The sequence below is a fragment of the Coregonus lavaretus genome, assembly GCF_964263955.1.
Source record: "Coregonus lavaretus genome assembly, contig: HAP1_SCAFFOLD_1387, whole genome shotgun sequence".
NCBI classification, from domain to species: domain Eukaryota; kingdom Metazoa; phylum Chordata; class Actinopteri; order Salmoniformes; family Salmonidae; genus Coregonus; species Coregonus lavaretus.
Window position 1 is genome coordinate 1 of NW_028158717.1, and position 14,306 is coordinate 14,306.

Sequence of the window (14,306 nt, forward strand, 5' to 3'; positions counted from 1 at the left end):
GTGAGGCTAGAAAACCACAGAAACCAATGTGGGTGCTGATGAGGTGTCACCACCCCCCCACCTCCCTTCCACCTCCCCCATCCTGCCACACAACCTCTGTTCTCACATGGGAGAACCAGCACCCCGACAACGTGAGGCACGGGACTCGAAGGTGTGGCTCCTTATCTCCTAGAACTCACAGAGCCATACTTCAGGGAGAGACACACTGTTGCCAGAGACAAGAGTTCATATACTATTCCCCAACAAGTTCTACTGCTCACCTAGAGACAGGGAGCAGAGCAGAGGATAAACAGTGCTTTAGGGAGCGCTATGAACATGTCTCTGCTATGTTGTTCTACATGTGGTGCTCTGCCTTTCCTAGAAGATTATCTGCCTTTCCTAGAATATCCCCCATGCAATAGAAGGGGGGGGAGGGGTTGGAATCAGATGGACTGACTCACACCCACACTTTCACCTCCCCCTTCACTCTCTCTCTCTCTCACACTGAAAGGGTCCGTTTTCATAAGACCCCAGCCAGGCTTGCGTTACCTGGAACTGTTGATGTAGCAAGCCGTGTGAACTTGAACTGGAACCAGATGATGGTGCTCAGTAAGTCACTCTGGCTGTCATGGACATGTACAGGACAGAACTCCTTCTGCTGGAATTGTCAGCTGGGTGGGAGAAACTACTGGATGGGACACTTTGATTGGACGAGACTACAGGATGGGACACTTTGATTGGACGAGATGTTATAAAGGATCCAGCCTAATGCTGTGTAACAGAAACTACAGGATCTTGGGCTATGACTTGTCTGTTGTTTCTACCAAATGCTCTGATTTCCCCCCTTTGTCAACTTGCTGCTTGTCTGAGCTATCACCCCAACATGAAACTATGGCTAACACTTGGCTAACACTTGATAGGAGCATTTTAAATGTCTGTCTGTTCATTTTTAATAGTTATTTTATCCAATATTGATCTTATATCTAGGCCTGTACCTCCAAATTAAGGGTGGAACTGTTATTTCCCAGTCTCTGTTTCAGTGAGGAACATATTCTGTGTGGATGAAATTTAGATTGCTGTTTTAAATCCACACATTGATGTACTCACCTAACCCCCAGCCAGTAACATGGACCATGACAACCACAATGCAGACCCCTGTCTTTTCTCTGCTGTCTACATACAGAACCAATGCTGTCCTGACTATTGAAGCGTTCTTAGTATTATTTATGTACACACTTTGTGACACATTGTGTGTTGTTTTTTATTTCATCCATTTTGTATGTCTTAAATGAGGACCTAGCTATTTTGGTGTTTTTTTGTATGGCTTTGAAATGATCCCATTAATGTCTCTCATTTAGATCCATTAGGTCACTGTACTGATCAGCCATGTGATCCTATATAGCTTAAGGGCTCTATTCAATCCGTATCATGGAAGTTCAGCATTACAGCATGATTGAAATTTAAAGGCAATGTTCCTGCATTAGCAGAGACTGCATTCACGGTAAACGCTGCATATGTCGGCTCAATCGGAAATGACCTTTCTATTGCGCAATCTGGAACAATTCAGAGATATAGATTGAATAGAGCCCTAAGTTACCTTATTGCCACAGCACATTGCCTTTCTGTGTCCACTACTCTGCTGGTAGACTTTGTCCAAGTTAATTCAAATAACCAAAGTCGTGTTTGAGCATGGACCAAAGAGAAGTTCTGCTATAAGCTTTTTTGAGAGAATATACACGTTAGAAAGTTGCACCTCAAATGTTACACCCCAACATAATTTAGGCCAATATACGTTTTAGTTCTGCTGTAATACATTAGTCTGTTAGAAACCCAGGCTGTGGTGGGATTTTATTTTCCCTAACCCGCCTCCCCATATACCTGGCAGCCAGACTTGGAGGTCTTCCTCAGGAGGAAGGACCCACCATGGCCCAGCCAGCCCTGCCTCCTGCCCATACGATATGCAGGCAGTCACTGTCAAAGTCAATCCGTCGCTTTTTATACTGCAGCTGCAGGCAGCTACGCTCACTGTCTCTGAGCTCCCTCCCTCCGTGGAACTATGAAAAGGAAGACAGAGTCCGACTAAAGATCGCTTTGTTTAAAACTTGTTTGTACGCTGCATGGTACCTTCTGTATGTAATGTGTGTATAGTCAATTGCAGTATTGTTTGTTTAACTAACTTGGATGTGCAATAAGTAAACTATAAAGACTGTGTAATTAATTAAAAAGCAGCACCATTGTACCATATTGTTTGTTATTGTGTTAAGGCTCAGAATCACTGAAAAACAAAGCCACTCTCATTGATGCCCTAGTTATAGTCCATAGTTAGGTTCTCAACCTGAGCTGCCTGGCAGAGGGGTGGATTTTGGCACCAGCAACCAGACAGATTTCTAAAATCTCTCCTTCTGAAAAGTCAGCGTCTCAGGTTGACACAATGGACTTGACCTGCTTGACCGAGCAGGCATCGCTGAGTGAGCCTGCATTTCTCTCTGGTAATGAGGCCTGAAGTAGCGTAGTAGAATTTGATGGAGGGAGGGAGGGGGTTATTGGCACACAGACACGTCAGGTGAGTTGTAAAGCTTTATCTAGCATTATTTTGTAGACCCTTGAAAAGTTATAGTATTCTGAAAATGCCTGCTTCAAACACTAAACTTCTAAGGACTGCATGTCAGGGATTGTACTTCATGATGCAGTAATGAACAAATACCACTTTTCATTCTAATAGTATTACAATCATTTAAATGACCAGCAGCATACATCTCACACACCAATGACAATGAAGAATATGCTCATAGATTATTTTATTTTTGTATCATTTCACAACACAAAGCTCATCCTGAAACAGTATATACATTTGAATGGCTACAAAAAAAGGGAAACTGTAGCTGTAGATGCTTTGCAATTTAACAAGCTTCTTGATGCACTTTGAGTAAGAGAAAGTATTAATTTACACACAGGCACCAGAGTAAAGAAGTAGCCTGTCCTCTGCCATAACAATGTAATGGATCAAATTGTATCATAACAATGACCATTGCCATACCTTTGATACAGCCATTTTGGTTTAAGTGTGTGTTGGGAAGTACGTACGGTACAGCAGCAACTGATCTGAGGCCTATTGACTTGACTATCCTGTAAGAGCTTGATTATCATGGGCTCTGGTGTCATAACACAGACCTTTCAGAAATGTATGAAGACAAAGTCACACCAGGCATTTTATTCTGTCACCATTCAATGACGCTTGAGTGTTTCTCAGGCTGGTGTTAGTCTGTGTGACTGCAAAGGGAACAGCACCAAAGCAGAGTATTATTATACAGTATAAAAATAGAGCAAAACAAGGCAATGAGTTCTCCTGACGGCAACACAAGAACAGGAAGAGAGGAGAGAGAAAGAGTGATGTAGAATTCCAAATCAAACCCCTAACCACTGGGCACAATATGATGAAAATTCCACCTATCAGATGGAGCTGATACCCATTTGATCCTTTCGGATCTACAATCCATGAAGTGTCTAGGGGTTGTTTTTGGAATCCTGCATGAGAGAGAGAGACAGAAGACTAGTCATTCACTACTATTCATAACCATCAGTGGGGATTGGATACAGGCACACAGATTGAAGTGTTGGTTTAACTCCCAAACAGAGCTTAAGAACAGAATAGAGGGAAGAAAAGCAGCAAGGATGAACTTCTATCACTTTTCTCCATAGGGATGGGGCAGGGCAGGGCAGCCCCATTTTTCCCTGGTTGGACTGTAGGGGGGGACCAGACCCATGTCATGTGACAGGGGTGTCTGAGGGAGGGACCCATGTCATGTGAAAGGGGTGTCTGTCCTCACTGCTCCTGAGTTCCCCAGGAGATGTAGTCGGGCCGCGTGGCAGCACTGTACTCGTCAATGAGCTGCTGCACCACCTCGCGGGAGTTGTCCAGCTCGTCAAAGTTTTCCTTGAAGATATCCTCCTTGCGGAACTGCTCCAGGAAGGCCTCACGCTTTCGCAGTTTGTCGTACTGCTTGCAAGTCCGCTCGAACAGCTGCAATGGAGGAAGAGAAGAGAAAGGGCATCCAGTGAACTTGTAGCAGTGAATACATTGCAAAAATACATAACATATACCTCATATTAGTCACTTCCTGCCCACTCCCTCAGTCTCACTGTGTGGGTTAGGAGGATACCAAAAATACTCTACATTTATCACCAACCCATGAAGTGTTTTGCCATTGAAATGTTAGCTAAGTATTATAGTTTTGTCTTCTTTTAAAATAATTTTGCACAAGGCACCCTACTCCTAGTAGCCAACCTTTAGAACCTGTAATGAGAATGAGGGGCGGAGCTTACACAGGAGATGCTGGTGTGATTGGCCATCATCAGGCCGCTGACGCGGTGGGCGGAAGGTAGGTACGGGGACTTCCTAGACAAAGCCACCTGGATGCTGGCTGGACCCCAGGGGATGAAACTGGCCAGCTTACGCTCCCGGATCCTCTGCAGGCTCTTGTGGACCTGCACTGACACAAACAGGATTGTATCAACTTATGGAAAGTATTGATATTGCTAAAACGTTTGGACCAATATGTTTACACACCACCACAAGCCCATTTCAATATCCACTTGGTCCTCAGCCATCTCCTTTATAACATCCAAAATAAGCAGAGGAATCAGCTCATGAACAAATACTGAACTTTTAAAATATCATCCGTAGTTAAGGACTTCACTTTGATTAGACAACGTTTTATGATTTAAAAAAACGTATTAAAGAATAAACACTGCGCTAGCACACATTCAGTCTCACACAAAATATACACACGCACACACCTGGGTGGGGTCCACCTCTCCCTGGATGATGTTGAGGATGGCAATGTAGCAGTGGTTGGTCTGTCTGTCCCTGCCTGTGGACACCATGACGTTCTTGGGCTGCAGCAGCCTCCGCATCACATCCAGCACCGTGGTCTTCCTCACACTGGCCACCTGGGAGAGACACAAAGGAGAGGGCCTGTATAAGCACGCATATTCATATATGACAGGAATGCTTTGTTCACCAAATGTTTTTAAAAGAAGATGAATCAGCAGATACTCAGATAACTCAGTCAAGATCGGTGTTTTCAAGAACAGAGATTAAGCTAAACTAGATGAAGTACAATTGATGGGACTTGCTTTAACTCTTTAAAAGTATTTTTGTGGTAGTAGTTTTAAAAAATGTTTACTTTACTATTTAAAGCAAAGCAGTTACATATTGTCAAAGTTAAATGTAATAAAATAATTGATCTGATTACTTTGATAGACTACTATGTCACCCATATTACTTTGGATTGTGGGGCAGTTAGATCACAAAAATGTCTAAACTACAGTTGTTGCGTGTGAAGAGGAAAGACAAGACAAAGTGATCTTCTGTCAGAAGATGGAATAAAAAGCAGGATAATGTGGACAACACTCTTAGGAAAGCAAAGCAACTGGGTTTCAGATAGATGCACAATTTACTTTTGTAAAACGTTCAGTGTAAATGAAGTTTGATCTTAGTTGAATGATGATGTAATGATTAAAACGTTATAGGCTATTATTTGGGGAGACAAATACGATGGTGCATCTAGTGATGACAGCTCTTTAAAAGTATTTTGATGGTAGTTGAATAACTACGTAGAATAGATTTGTATGTAGACCTACTAATAGCTAGCTGTAGTTCTAATAAATAAACTCTTTAGGCTAACAGTGAAATCTGAAAAGTACATTTCCTGAAGAAAATGTGGTGTATTTGCTAGCTTGTTTTAGAGTATGTATGTTTTTGAAATACGTTATAGCAGTGGTAGTGTCTGCAGCAGCAATGTTGTTGACTGGTTATAGTTGAAAATTCTGTAAATTAAAAGGTAGGATAGTCTGAACATGTGAAAGTTGGTTTGGTGTCTCTAGCTTGAACGGTTCAATAGTTACTGTTGGATAGTTATTTTATGCAAATATGTATAGTTATAGTTGATAAAGCTTTGAAAAGAATAGGATAGTTAGGGTTAGGAATTATTTTAGTAGTAGTAGCTTAAATTGGCCAAGCAGCAGGACCACTTTGAATTGCAACCTCTGTATTCTTATGGTTCTCATTCAAACCCATGTTAATTTATGCACATTTTTAAAATGGTTATAGTTCAAAAAGTATATATAGTATCAAATATCTTTTGACAAGCAATCTAAGTAGGGTCAGTCTAAACATCTCATCGTTGGATTGGAGTTAATAGCTTAAGCGGTGAAAGAGGAGATAGGTCTCGAATTTTAGATTTTCTTTACCATTCTAGTCTACGCTCTAACTTTTTGTCTAAGTTGTTGGCAAAGTGGTCAAAATAGCTGATTTGTGTCAAAAGTTGCATTGTTTACAATGAATATTGGAAGTGATGATGTCACAATGGGGAGCTTTAGAATGTTGAAAACAGTCCCATTAAAGTGAATGAAGATTAACAAAAACAAAAACAAAAAAATGTAGAAACTGTAAGAGGAGTAGCGTGCAGAAGAAGAAGAAAAAGAAGTATGACGAAGACTTAAAGTTGGGACTTTTGCTTCGCAAGTTCCACCTAATAATATCTTATTACAAGTAATGCTGCGGTAACACTAATTCTAAAGGCATTGATGCCCAGTTTAAAACAACTGGGAACTGGAAACTCGTAAATCTCACTTCCGACTTCAGTGCGTTCAAGAAAACTGGGATTTTTTTTGGAAAGGTCATTCAACTCGGAATTCCAAGTCGGAAACTCTGGCTCAGACTTTCCAACCTGAAGATCACTGAAATCATGATTTTTTTCAGAGTTCCCAGTTGTCTTGAAAGTACCATGATGTACTACGCGGTCACTGAGAACTACTTACCGATTGGTCAGTGGTGAGCGGTGTGTAGCCAGTCATGAGGAAGTGAAGGCGGGGCGTGGGGATGAGAGAGGCGATCAGACCAATCAGGTCGTTGTTCATGTATCCAGGGTAACGCAGGGTGGTTGTGCTGGCTGACATGATGGTGGAAACCTGTGGAGAGAAAGAGAACCTTTAGTTGTCATAATTACTCATAATTACTCTGGTCAGAAGAAATGCAGCCTATATGACAGGGATCATCACCTAGATTCAGCCGCGTGACGATTTTTTCTTGAGTGGATGGTCAGGGGGCCGGAACATAATTACAAATCATTTGTAGACTGCAAATTGACCGCAAGAAGCCCAAACAGATATGTTTGACTAAAACAATAATTTCAAACCATGCTTACATTTGTATACGATCACATATACATATCTCTCTATTATGCGTGGGAATACTTTGGAACAAATTTCCAACATTTGTATCACTTGGAGCTGATTTGCTGTAAAAAAATAAAAAAATAATGCTATATGAGATTGTATGGTTAGAATGTTAGCTAGAGAGGGATATATAGGTCTGGCACAACCATATAAACGACGGTTATAGATGAAAACAGTCATGAAAATAACCGGCATAACCGTTTAAATATTATTTATTGGGGGAATGAACAGCTGACTGAGGACGGAATGGCCGGGCATTTGTGAGGCGGAGTCTGTTTCTGCGGTAACATGGACTCTTAACAACATGATGAAATGTTGTTGCTCCTTGCTGAAACAAGCAAGGTGTTGTAGCAAAATAGTCTCTGGTTGCCTAGACAGTGCCCCCCTCCCTGCAACAGCAGCAGCACACATAGAAATATAATGAATAGAACAGGTTTGGAACCTCTAACCCTGGCAATTTGACTGGTAAACTCATGGGTACACTTGCAATCCGCTGCCTGGTATTGTGATGCAATAATTTCCATGGTAATGTAGAATGTTCATTCAAATTATGTTAACTGATGTGGCTCATGCAATGGAATGTATGTTTTGTAATGTCAGTTGAGTTGAATCAACAAATCACAGCACCTATTGATGGGTACATTTCCTGCTTTTACTTCCTTCATTTACTTCCTGCTTTGCTCCTATGGGTACACTCGCAATAGCCGCCAGTCCACCAATTACGCCACCATTGACTTGAATGGGGACGCCCATTCTATTAATTATATTTCTATGGCAGCGCATACAGTCAGGAGCAGAGGAAAGGGGAAAATGTGTAAAAATGTATACAATTGACCGGTTATTACTGTGTCCGCGGTCATTTGTCTGGCTGATTACAGTCATCTAAATTCCATGACCGCCACAGCCCTAGGGATATAGACATATTTGACATATTTTTTTTAACAACTACTGGGTGTTCATTCAACAATAATTTCTAGGGAGTGTGAGATCCAGTTTGACAGTTAAAGTGTGAGGAGTAACTAGTCTAACTAGTCTAACTAGTTTGTTTAATCCTCAGGATATTCTGGCTAACAGTGTGATGCATACACTCTCTATATTCACGCATACACTCTCTCTACATTCACGCATACACTCTCTCTACATTCACGCATACACTCTCTCTACATTCACGCATACACTCTCTCTACATTCACGCATACACTCTCTCTACATTCACTCTCTCTACATTCACGCATACACTCTCTCTACATTCACGCATACACTCTCTCTATATTCACGCATACACTCTCTCTATATTCACGCATACACTCTCTCTATATTCACGCATACACTCTCTCTATATTCACGCATACACTCTCTCTATATTATATTTGTCTAATAAATTCTGGGTTACGGTCAGTAGGCTATAAAACAGTAGCCTGGTCCCAGTTCAGTTTGTGCCGACTTGGCAATACACCACAAACAGATCTGGGACCAGGCTATCAAAATACCTCTGTATAGAAACACTTTCTCCTCTCAGGAGTCTAGTGATCTAGAACCAGGAGATTGAGAACACCACTAGGGAAGGAGGTGGAGCTTGCACCTGAGTGGCAGGTGTCAATCACTCACCAGCTGGTTGATCTGGGAGAAGGAGGGGTTCTGAATGTGCAGCCTGTCGGTGGCGATGCGGTTCAGAGCAGTGTTGTCCAGTACCACCTGACACACACAAGTCAAAAAGAGAAACAGAATGAGAGGGATGTGTAGACGTGAGGTCAGAAGATTGAGATGTCCACAGAAAGACATCAATGGGGGGGGGGGTTGACTTTAGAATTAGGGGAAACTAAGAGTCAAGAGAGAGATGCTGTGTGGTAGAGATTAGTTAACAGTGGGCTTTGATCCAGTCCTCCAGTCAGTCTTGATGGGTAAAGCAGAGTAGACAGTGTGCTGCTGTGTGAGGATTGAAGCAGAGAGGCACACACTGTGCGTCACTAACAGGGGAACCAATTCTTCTCCACATAGATTATATTAGCTGTGGGGCTAACCCAATAAGCCTGAGTAGAGGCCCTTATGTAAACTCCTGCAGGAGGAAGTAGATATTGGAGAGGAGAAACATTATTAGGCTGTCAGAGCATCTCAGGAACTAATCCAATCATCAATCCCAGGCAGCAAAGATGTAATCATCCAGAGATGTAAATGTCCACCAACACTGCCTCATTATTAGTCATACACACCAGCGAGTTGCCGGCCGGCAGCAATGGTCATAAAAAATTATTCATGTTATACAGGTCCTGTGGCTCCTAGTTCAACTTCCTCCCTCTCTCTAAGAGCGGACTTGGCCATGGAGCTTGCCTGAGGCAGAGTGACACTTATGACTTTTGACACCACACTGAGTATGTTGAGTGGGGGGGTTGGGGGTAGAGGGGCAAGCGATGAGGCTTGTCCGTCCCCATCCTGTGGTGTTTTTGGGGATGAAGAAACAGTACCATTTTGGACATGATGTTTGTGTAACTTTCAACAACAAAAGGACAGTGTGGAACTGGCACGTCTTGTCTACTCCTGTTTTTCCCTTTTTTTATCACATTTTAACGACACAAGGGGACGTTCTCGAAAAACTCTGATGTTGTATGGTAATTTTATGTGCATGGATTTGATTCCAGGAAATAACCTTTTGTGTATTCCCCACACCACTGTAGCCAGACGAAGGCAAGAAGCACAGATGAGAGTGTGTGTGAGTGTGTGTGTCCGCAGATGTGTGTGTGTATTTCTTGCTCACCACACAGTCTGCGTTCTGGGTGAGCCTCTTGAGTGTGAGCAGTGAGTTGTAGGGCTGCACCACCACGTCGCTCATCTCATCCTGGTTAGGGAACACAGAGTAGGTCTGCACCAGCTTCTTAGGGTACCTGGCCAACACACACACACACACACACACAGAAGAAGAAAAAAAAAGATCACACATCAGGCCACAGAAAAAGGTCCAACAACAGTGGAAAACTAAAGGTTCCCCCAGGGAGAGAATATTATCTCTCTAATGGAGGCTGGAACAATTATGGTTAGAATTAGGTGAGAGTTTCTACTCCATATATTACAGGCCTACTAACATTACAGCAGTCAGACAGAAAGAGAGACCACCTCATCTCCATGTGGAAATTCAGCCTCCCTGTGTGTGTGTGTGTGTTTTCAGACCTGTCATTGAGCCTCTCCAGCAGGTAGGATCCCAGCCCAGACCCGGTTCCCCCAGCGATGGAGTGACACAGGACAAAACCCTGCAACAGAGAAACAAAACCATCTTAATTCCACTGCTTTGGGTGAAAAGATTAAAACGTCTCCCATTTTTTGGCCTATCCAGACAAATTATACATTTCCTCTGGCTCAGTGCGTCACTACGGCTCGCATATTTCCTGACAGCTGACACCCATACACTTCTATTGATGCGCGTTTCATCTCACTGTGATGTGCACACAGGGGTTTAAACCTCCCGACATCAAAATACAATACAAAAGCATTTTGTAGAATTGAAACAACTTTATCTTGGTAGAAACAAAACACTTTCTCTTGGTCACAGACTGACTAAATCAGTTTGTCCTCACTGCTTAAAGCTGAAGTTGTAATGAAGTCGGCAGGCATTTGAGTGTCGTCTCTGCGTTGACCAGTTCTATGAAATGGTGACTATTTTGTACTGTCACTAAATATTATTAGATCTATTTTACAGTTAAAAGGAAAGTGAAATATTATAGTTGTTTTATAATTTGATTGTTACTATATTTAGAAAGCATATCAGTCATTTCAAGCCCTATTCATCAACTTTTGTTGAATATCAACTAAATCTAAAATATATTTCATATTATCATTATATTTTTACTATGTACTTGAGCTTGTGTCCTCAAAAGTGAGTACACCTCAGCAATGTATAACTATTTTCACCAGAAAGGTGGGATTTTAATCTTTTTTGGTATAATCTCATGATAAATACCTACATTTTAGATTACATCTATCAGGTTAAGTAGCTGTATATATTGTACTGTGCCAGTATATACGACACGTGTTTCTGCCTCCCACTCTCCACCCAGCCTGGAGGTGGGAGGGCAGCCCCACCCCACAAATAGGCTCTCTCCCTCCCCTAGACAGCCATGTAATACCTGCCTTCTACTCCAATCCAGCTATTACCACCCAACACAGCATGCCACACCCTGCCCTACCTCACACACTCTCAAACACACATGTGCATACACACTAAATAATAATGTGGGGTCATAAAGAGTATGGGCAACAGAAATTACACAGACTTCCATGGGGAAAGTTGTGTTGTTTTAAGGGAGGCAACCTTACAGCTGGCAGTTGAGAAACGTTTTTAGAAAAGGCTCGAAATAACAGAGCATTTACTAGTTTTAAGATGACATGTGTGGGCTCCCATTTTACATGTATTCTCTATTAAGTTACCCATTATATCGCCAAAGAAAGCATGTTTTCCACCACAGCACAACTGAAGGGAATGAGGAAAAAAGAACAGAAAAACCTATATTCGTTTCACACGTCAGTCAGTCACATATGGAGGCAATCAGGAAGTGTTTCACTCTGGATAATCTCCTCCCATTTTCAGTTTCTCCTTCCAAAGTTCTCCTCATGTGAGGCAGGATATGCAGTCAGTGCAGTGTGTGTGTATGAGATGGAGAATTGTTGGAATGCTTCCAAACTCAGGCCAGCTGACACCTCAGCTTTCACCCCATACGTTCTATGGGCCAATCAGAGACTGAGAAAGAGTGGGCTTGCCTCCAAGCTATCGCTGCCGTCCGCCTCTCTGTCGATGATATCAAAGATCTCTTCATGGATTTTCTCACCCTGCAAACGACAAGTCATGCATTATTCCAGATTACATTCACCTAAATAACAGTTGCAACAAAAAAAAAATTATAATAATAACATAGCCAAACTTCTACTAAATATGCATTATTCGCCTCAAGGCTGAAGCTTTTGTTCTGTACTTGGACCCTGTCCTTTAGCCATAGGTCCAGCTACAACCAACAACATGGTCCATATAATCACCTGTGAGAAGCCGCTGGCCCAGTTGTTCCCTGCACCTCCTCCGTGCTCAGACAGGTAGATGTTCTCTGGGTTGTACAGGTTGGCGTAGGGGGAGTTGAGGATGGAGTGGATCACCCTGGGCTCCAGATCCAACAAAACAGCACGGGGGATGTAGTGTTCATCGTCTGCCTGTGGATCATATAGAGAGGTAAGGCTTACTTGTACTTGATGTACAGAAAGCAAAGCACACACAATAATAATATTAGTCTGGTGACCTGATCACAGTAACATGGTGAATGTTGACTGCCATAACTTATTAGACTGCTCCATCTAGTGGGGAATAATGGTACAGTCCGTGATGCATGCTTCATGTCTAATTCGTTTGCACCGCATATGGCCATGTCTGTGTTGTCAGTGGATAACTGTCATGTACTGTACTTTGGTTTGATGCCAAATCTGGCAACCTGCCTAGCCCACATCAGGACCAATAGACAGAGAGGAGAGGATTCCCTCTAGTCTATCGCCCTTTCTCAATTAATATTTTATTGATTCCTCACATCCTTGCTTCTCGTTTCCTTCTCAAAACACATTGGAGAAGACGGTTTGAGGGGAAGGACCTTGGAACTTCTCCAATACGGTTGAGAAGGATACAACAAGGAGATAAGATGCAATGCCTAGATGCACTCTCTCCCCATGGGTCCATATCCGGGATAGGAACCTGACCTACTTATCTAGCTAGCTAATGATGTTGTGTACCTGATAGAAGAAGACATCCTTCCTGTCAGTGCCCTCTGTGGCGAACTCCTCCACAATCCCCTCCGGACTGATGCCATGCTCTGCACAGAGTTGTTTCCAAAACTCAAAACCAACTGCAACAGAGGGAGGAAATAAGATGCATTTAGTTACAACACCAAACATGATCCTGGCATGATACGTGCATGTCCAGTAGTTGTTATTTTACTACTAGCCTTAGCCTAGCTGTTGGCTAGCATTGCTATGCATACAGTTGCTAACGTTAGGTATGTGTGCTAGCTAGCTGACTAGCTAATAATTTGTAGAAAGGCAAAGACTTCACCATACTTTGGTTACCACATTGGCCAAGTTGAAGTGTTATGATTTCTCGGGGCATATTCCTATTTTAGTAGATCCCCTACCAGCGAAGTCTATAATCGAACAGACTGCTGTCTAACCGACCACTATGTTGATGTTGCTGACCTGCCTACTGCTTCCCGCTTGGAAACAACACGAAATACAGCATAAATGGAGTCACAACCGCAAACGGCATTTGCGACAATGCGCATGCTCACGTTCTTCTTCTTCTTCTTCTTCTTCTTCTTCTTCTTCTTCTTCTTCTTCTTCTTCTTCTTCTTCTTCTTCTTCTTCTTCTTCTTCTTCTATACTATTACGGCGTTCCGCAAACAAACGTTAAAGGTGCATGCCGCCACCTACTGTACTGGATTGTGCAGTCAATCACAGTTTACAGACTAATGAATGAAGCATCAAACATTAAGAGAAACTAAACCCTCCTATCTAATTCTGTACTACTAAGAACATTTAAAAGAGCCCTGCTAACTTCTATCAAACCCTGCTTGCTCACATTTTAGTGCTGCATTCAACAAATAGTAGGAGTTGAGTAAAATAGCTTGGCATAATTGTTGTGAATAGAAGTACATTATAATTTACTACAATTAAATCAATAATGAACTTTTTCGAAATTGTCTGGATATAATTAAATATCTCTAATATCGTATTTAAATTTGGCTATTTCATTATGTGTGACCAGAGTGAAAACATCAATATTGCGCAGACATTGTGCAGGACGCAATAGATTTACATACAAGGCTACACAACATTAGAATTTTAAACAACAATAATCAGCAATCACATGTCCCTGGGTGTAGAATGCTTTCCACATAGATAACCATGCCTTTCACCCCTATTTATGTTACTAAATAAGAATGGTAGAAAGTTTAAGCAGAGTGAGCTGTACGCCGGATCGAATACAGGAGGAGAAATGGAAGTGAATGAGGGCGAAATATCGGAGGGAGTAGGTGTGGTGAAGTTCTCAGAGCCCGAGGCTTGCACGGAGG

General features: G+C 42.2%; 1 protein-coding gene across 1 annotated transcript; it reads right to left on the bottom strand.

Moving 5' to 3' along the window:
• Positions 1-2,762: 2,762 nt before the first annotated feature.
• On the bottom strand, positions 2,763-13,437 carry LOC311123663 (tubulin gamma-1 chain). Its single transcript, XM_084197907.1, has 11 exons — positions 13,297-13,437; positions 12,973-13,085; positions 12,238-12,405; positions 11,965-12,033; positions 10,381-10,460; positions 9,971-10,097; positions 8,827-8,913; positions 6,802-6,951; positions 4,777-4,929; positions 4,303-4,464; positions 2,763-4,000 (listed from the first exon to the last, which is right to left on the bottom strand). The coding sequence occupies exons 1-11, from the start codon at positions 13,343-13,345 to the stop codon at positions 3,803-3,805; spliced, it is 1,356 nt and encodes a 451-aa protein (XP_084054033.1). The 5' UTR covers positions 13,346-13,437; the 3' UTR covers positions 2,763-3,802.
• Positions 13,438-14,306: the final 869 nt, after the last annotated feature.